The 6,085-nt window shown below is 41.3% G+C and overlaps 1 protein-coding gene across 1 annotated transcript; it reads right to left on the bottom strand.

Moving 5' to 3' along the window:
* Positions 1-68: 68 nt before the first annotated feature.
* On the bottom strand, positions 69-1,199 carry LOC147425503 (uncharacterized). The gene has a single exon (XM_086500074.1). The coding sequence runs from the start codon at positions 621-623 to the stop codon at positions 69-71; it is 555 nt and encodes a 184-aa protein (XP_086356200.1). The 5' UTR covers positions 624-1,199.
* Positions 1,200-6,085: the final 4,886 nt, after the last annotated feature.

Raw genomic sequence — 6,085 nt, 5'->3', positions numbered from 1 at the left:
GGTTGCAGCGTGTGCATGGAGACCAAGCCCAAAAGCTTTGTTAAGCTACTTTAAAATAAATAAAAAACTTATTTCTGTCGACTGCAGTAGACAAGCAGAGCGTGAGGGAAGGTCGCCAAAAGGCTTGCATGGAGGGAGAAGCGCCAGTTGGATGACAGAGAGCCATGCAGTTGCACGGGAGGCAGTAGGCCAGTTTTGCAAGACCAGAGGTGGTGGCGCCACTGGGGAAGCGGGAGAAGGTGTTGCAGTTGGGAGGAGGGCCGGGCCCCTTGCATGGGAGGAACCAGAGGCCATCGAGAGTGGCCGAGAGCAAAAACAAGGAGGTGAGAAGGCTGCAGTTGGCAAGGGCCGAGGGCGGCAACAAGTGGCCTTGAGGTGGCGAGGCTGGACAGTGAAGGCCCACCAGAGAGCAACAAGGTGATGGCGCTGCAGAAGGATCCGCCAGTGATGGCATGAGGAGAAAGGCTGGAGCAAGGGGGCGTGGCTTGAGGAAAGCCACCCTTGGCAAGGGGGACTGAAAGCGGGCCGGTTGCAGGTGGGGAGTCGGCTGGGGGAACGCCACCATGGGGCTGCACGGAAGGAGAGAAGGATTGGAGAGGCCACGAGGTGTCACAATTGATCATAAGGTGGCATAGAAGGCGGGCCAGGGGCCGTAGGATGCTACAGTACGAGGGGAGTGTGCTATGGAACAAAGTCGTGGACTGGTACCGGGTTAAGCTGAAGCATTAAAGGGACGTCCAAGCCACGAGAAGGTGTTGTCTAAAGGCCAAGCCAGGGCTACAAGCGGCCAATAGGGGTGCGCCATCTGTTGAGGTGGCATATGAAAAGAAAGGAAGGCCGAGAGCAGCCTGTGGGAGATTGACATCAAAGAGGGAGGGTCCGCCAGCTAAGGTGTATTGTTGCGAGCCACCAGAAAGTGGGCCAAGTAATCAAACTAGGATGGTGGTTTGTATGGGGATCCATCATTGTACACCCTCTTTGGGAGCTTTTGTCTACCTGATATTGGTTACATCTATCCGCGAATTTATCACTCTTTTCTCTCTCTGTTATCTATTGGTCTAGTATATGTGTATCTCTGAATGCGATGGGTGTATACGTGCTTTCTATATAGATGTTGGTGTGTACAAGTCTGCAAGCTTGAAGACAAACGGGTGTATATCAAGGATTGGGTAGGAATTTGAGTGTCGATTGTTATTGGACTGCCTATATGTCACATGGTGCTCTACAGTGTTATAGATAGAGGCTATCTGAACCTACTTTGCAATCGGATCTATCTAGTCAGGGTTGGTCGGGATCGGGCTTGGATAGTAATTGTTTGCAGATTGGGAGTCGAGGTGTGTGTTTGCTAGGGGATAGGGGTGTTGTGAGATCACTGGGCTATAGAGAGGCATTCAGTTAGTGTGTTGGTGGTTTTCCCATTTCCCCCTTTCCAACGTGTTCTTTTATAAATTCTTCAAACAATATCAAAACACTTCAAACAAGGCCTAATGAAGACAGTCCTATATTTCAACAAAAAGAACGCTTCCAATTGCTTATGAGTTTGTCGCTACCCATGGACTTTCTCTGTCTAACCAACAGAACCTTTGCAAAGGTTTTTTTTGCTAACCACAAATTGCGTAACCTTCCCATTCCGCTAACCGCGAGGCATCTTGCTAATCGCCAGGCATCCCGCTAACCGTGAGGCATCTCACTACCCACGAGGCAACCCGATAACCGTGAGGAACAAAGGAGAGCCGATAACCTCAGCTTAATCTCTGCTAACTGCGAAATCATCTGGCTAACCGCGAGGCATAAAAGATATTCTTCCAATAATTCTTCTATTTAAATAATTCTTCAAACATGATCAACCAACTCTTTATATCAACTAGTATAAACTTATCAAATAATAACAATTTATCAAGCAATAACAATTTAACAAACAGTGATAATTTATCAAACAGTTCTTTCACTAATCTATGAAAACATATGCTTGTTTCTTGTGATAGAATCATGTTTCTTCGACGGATTAAGAGATTTCCTATGCTTGACTTCCTATGTCAACATAAAGTTTTGCTCATAGTAAAGCATCTTGTACAGTGATAGGTTTCAGGGCTTCCAATCGCGAGCTAATTGGTTCTCTTAAACCTTGACAAAAGCTAGCTACCTGCTGCTCTATGGTCATTGACAGTGCATAACGTCCAAGTCTTACAAACTTTGAGTAGTACTCTTCCAATGATAAGATGTATTGTTTCAAGCCAAAGAGCTCATTCATCTTTATTGCTTCATGGAGAGGGGGGTAAGTATCTTTCCTTCATCGCTTGTTTGATTTCACACCAACTCTGAGAGTTCTCTAATACTCCCATGTCATGACAATGTTGTTTCCACCATAATTTCGCTTCCCTTGAGAGGCAAAAAATCCCTAGCATTGCTTGATTTGCAGGTGTGGTCCTTGCAAGAGAGAAGTTCTCATTCATGGCTGCAATCCATACTTCCGGATCTCTCTCAATATTATCACCCTCTCCTTTAAAAGAAGGTACTGGCATTTGTTTGAGCAACAATTTCTTTTCTTGAATTGTTTTGTACATAGCATCATTTTGATGGTTTTCCAACGTAGAATTGATTTAAGGATTCCCTTAAGTGTACATCAATGTTTATAATAACTCAAATCAATAGCGTATTTTCCAAAATTAGACTTATCCAATCTACTAAAAGCTCAATCGTATGACTTGACCAATCATTACTTGTTCGACCCATTAAAACTCAATCACGTGACTTAACCAATCTTGATTTAACCAGTCCATCAAAACTCAGTCACATGACTTAATCATTCAAACAATTTCTTTCTAGAAAAACAACTCAATCTTCTAATCATAAAGTCATCGAAATGTCATATAGGGGTCTACAAAAGATCTCTCCATGAGAAAACATAATAGAGGTTTCAACCATAACTATGGTACACATCAATCGGCATAATATAATATCTCTACGAGTCGGATAATGGGTATAGAGAACCATACACACGAGGAAGCTTGATGTAGCCGATTAAATCTTTTTAACCTAAGCTCTAATACCAATTGTGAGGTCCCCAACCCCGAGAAGATTGGGGTGACTTGATAGATGGCCTCTTATTCTCAAGTTCCATTGACGATACCCTAATTCATTTTCATGAAGCAGAGATACTACCAACATAAGAGAGGAAGTCCTCTATCCATAGTGATCGTGGTTGTAAGGGTCATACGCCAAAGGCCAAGTCGATAAATCAAGGATTCTAATAGAAGCTATGTCCTATAACATAGAGATGAATCCCATTGACATATTTAGAATCCATAAACAACGTCTTTTTTCCACGTTTAAGAGGCACGGACACCATTTATAAACCCTGAATATGATATGAGATATAGTGTAAACTAACTAGTAATCTTGTGAAAAGTACCCGACTAATCGGACCCATAGCTTTGAGGGGCACGTATATTTTGGACTTCTTGACTCTTGGCACAATGAGACTCTAATTTCGCTTCTCTTAATAAGAGGGAGTGGAGAGTTTCTCAACTAATCAAGATCACCCATCCTTGACTGGAAACCTGAGCCAATCCCCCACTTTCCACCCCACACTCACACTTTTTGTTTTGTTTTCTAATTACTACCACATTGTTTTAAATATACAAACAATGTTCCTTAATTAATTTGAGACCACCCATCCTTGACTGGCAACCTGAGCCAGCCCCCGCTTTCCACCCCACACTCACACTTTTTATCTTGTTTTATAATTACTACCACACTGTTTTACATACACAAACAATGTTCCTTAATTAGTTTCAGACACAGGTTCTTTTATATAGCCCTTTAAACAAATACCGAAACAATTCAAACAAGGCCTAATGAAGACAGTCCTATATTTCAACAAAAAGAACACTTTCAATTTCTTATGAGTTTGTCGTTACTCGGGGACTTTCTCTGTCTAACCAACAAAGCCTTTGCAAAGGATTTATTCATTAACCGTGAATTGCGCAACCTTCCCATATCGCTAACCGCGAGGCATCTTGCAACCACCAGGCATCCCACTAACCGCCAGGCATCTTGCTATTTGCAAGGCATCCCGCTAACCGCGAGGAACAAAAAGAGAGCCAATAACCTCAGCTTAATCTCCGCTAACCGTGGAATCATCTCGCTAACCACGAGGTACAAAAGATATTCTTCTAATAATTCTTATCTTTAAATAATTCTTCAAACATGATCAACCAACTCTTTATATCAACCAATATTAACTTATCAAATAATAACAATTTATCAAGCAATAACAATCTAACAAATCGTGACAATTTATCAAATAGTTCTTTCACTAATCTATGAAAACATATGCTTGTTTCTTGTGATAGAATCACGTTTCTTAAACGGTTTAAGAGATTCCCTATGCTTGACTTCCTAGGTCAACATGAATAGCAATGCAAATTTATAAATTTGACTTACCATTAGCGACATGTTCAATTACCTCCCGTGTTGGAGGTTGGACGGCTTGAACTTCTTGTGGAGTCAATACCTCCGCTTGAGTTATGATTGGAGTACATGATGCCTTCTTTTGCACCTTCCTAGGAGGTGAAATGACAAGAGTATCCTTGGAGCTTCAAATCACTCGCTTTGGGGCCATCGTATCGAGGTAGATAAAAGGGAAAGAGAGAAAGAGGACTCAAGAATCCGAAGGGCAACACGACGATGGTAGAGAGGGAGTTGGACATGGAGATGGGTTGAGGGGTAAGAGGTTGAGCGAGAGAGGGACATTCCGACATTATGGCAAGAGAGCTTCCGCTTCTGAGAAATTATGTGTTTGTGTGTGTTGAAAGTCAGAGAAGAGGGTTCTTTATATAGGCTCTCAAGAGCCAAAAGCATAAGCTAAGAATAGCAAAAAGCGACAAGATAAGTTCGTGCACGTTCGCGGCGTTATAATTTTTTTTATTTTTTTTGTGGTCATGAAGCATTCCGATACATAATTTCGATTCTCTAATTCTAGAAGAAACTTGGCTTACAAGACAAGAACTCTAAACTTGACTCTCTCCTCTTTCTTTTCTAAAAATACTCCTCCTTTCCTAAAAATAATACTTCTACTCTTTCTCTTCTAAAAATGCTCTTCCTTTCCTCTCTCTCTATCTCTTTCCTAAAAATACTCCTTCTTTCTTAAGGGTCAACTCTTATTTTTAGAAATAGACTTGAGGCTTAAGTTTTTCTATCAACCTATTGTTTTCAAGTGAATAAAGACCATAATTAATGGTTCCAGAGTTCTATTATTGATCCGATTGTTCTATTGGAACGCTTTATGACTTAACAAAATGTGAACCTTAAATATTTGCAAAGTAAATAGAATACTTTCATTGAAAAATTTTGGGACATTACAAACATGCACGCTTTTATTGCTGCTCAAAGAAAGGGTGGTAACAGCAATGCAGCCACTTCTTATGGTTCTTCTACGAGTGGAAAATCACATGTTCCTAATGCTTCCGCTGGCAGCAATTCGGTTGGAAATTCTAGTGATAAGGGCAAAAAGAAGATGCGTTGCCATTATTGTAAAGCTAATGATCACTTGATCAAGCAGTTTCCTAAATTGAAGGCAAAAGCGGCTAAGAAGAAAGAGGGTGGTTCCACTGGAAATGTTGGTTCCACTACAAATGTCGTTATTGTTGTCTTCTATGAAAGGAGACTGTGATGCTGATGTTGATGCAGGATGGGCTTTTAGTGCAAAGTGTACCTACAATCCTGCTTTGTAGCACATTACCTCACGTCGTGATTTGTTCACCTCTCTTGAGTCTGTCCCTCATGGGAATTCAGTTACTTGTGCCAACAATGTCTCTTATCTTGTTTAGAGAGCTGGAAAGATTGTGCTTATTGCTGCAAATGGCAGTTCTTTTATACTTGTTGATGCACTTTATGTAGTGGGATCAAGAAGAATCTTTTGTCTATATCTGCACTTGCTAGACTTGGTCTCGTAGTAAATTTTGTGAATGACAGATGTACAGTATATGATCTCACTTTCGATAATGAAATTTTTGCATCTGGCATTTTATGTCATGGGCTGTATATGCTCACTTTGTATGACAAGTGTGGTAGAATTTTGCAA

Source organism: Adiantum capillus-veneris, chromosome 25 (assembly GCF_014529385.1).
Source record: "Adiantum capillus-veneris isolate H3 chromosome 25, ASM1452938v2, whole genome shotgun sequence".
Lineage (NCBI taxonomy): Eukaryota > Viridiplantae > Streptophyta > Polypodiopsida > Polypodiales > Pteridaceae > Adiantum > Adiantum capillus-veneris.
The sequence above is the reverse complement of the archived record's forward strand: the minus strand, read 5'-3'. Positions and strand labels throughout refer to the sequence as shown.

Excerpts from the sequence above, each read along its gene's own strand:
- LOC147425503 (XM_086500074.1), bottom strand. The coding sequence starts at position 623 with ATGATCAATTGTGACACCTCGTGGCCTCTCCAATCCTTCTCTCCTTCC.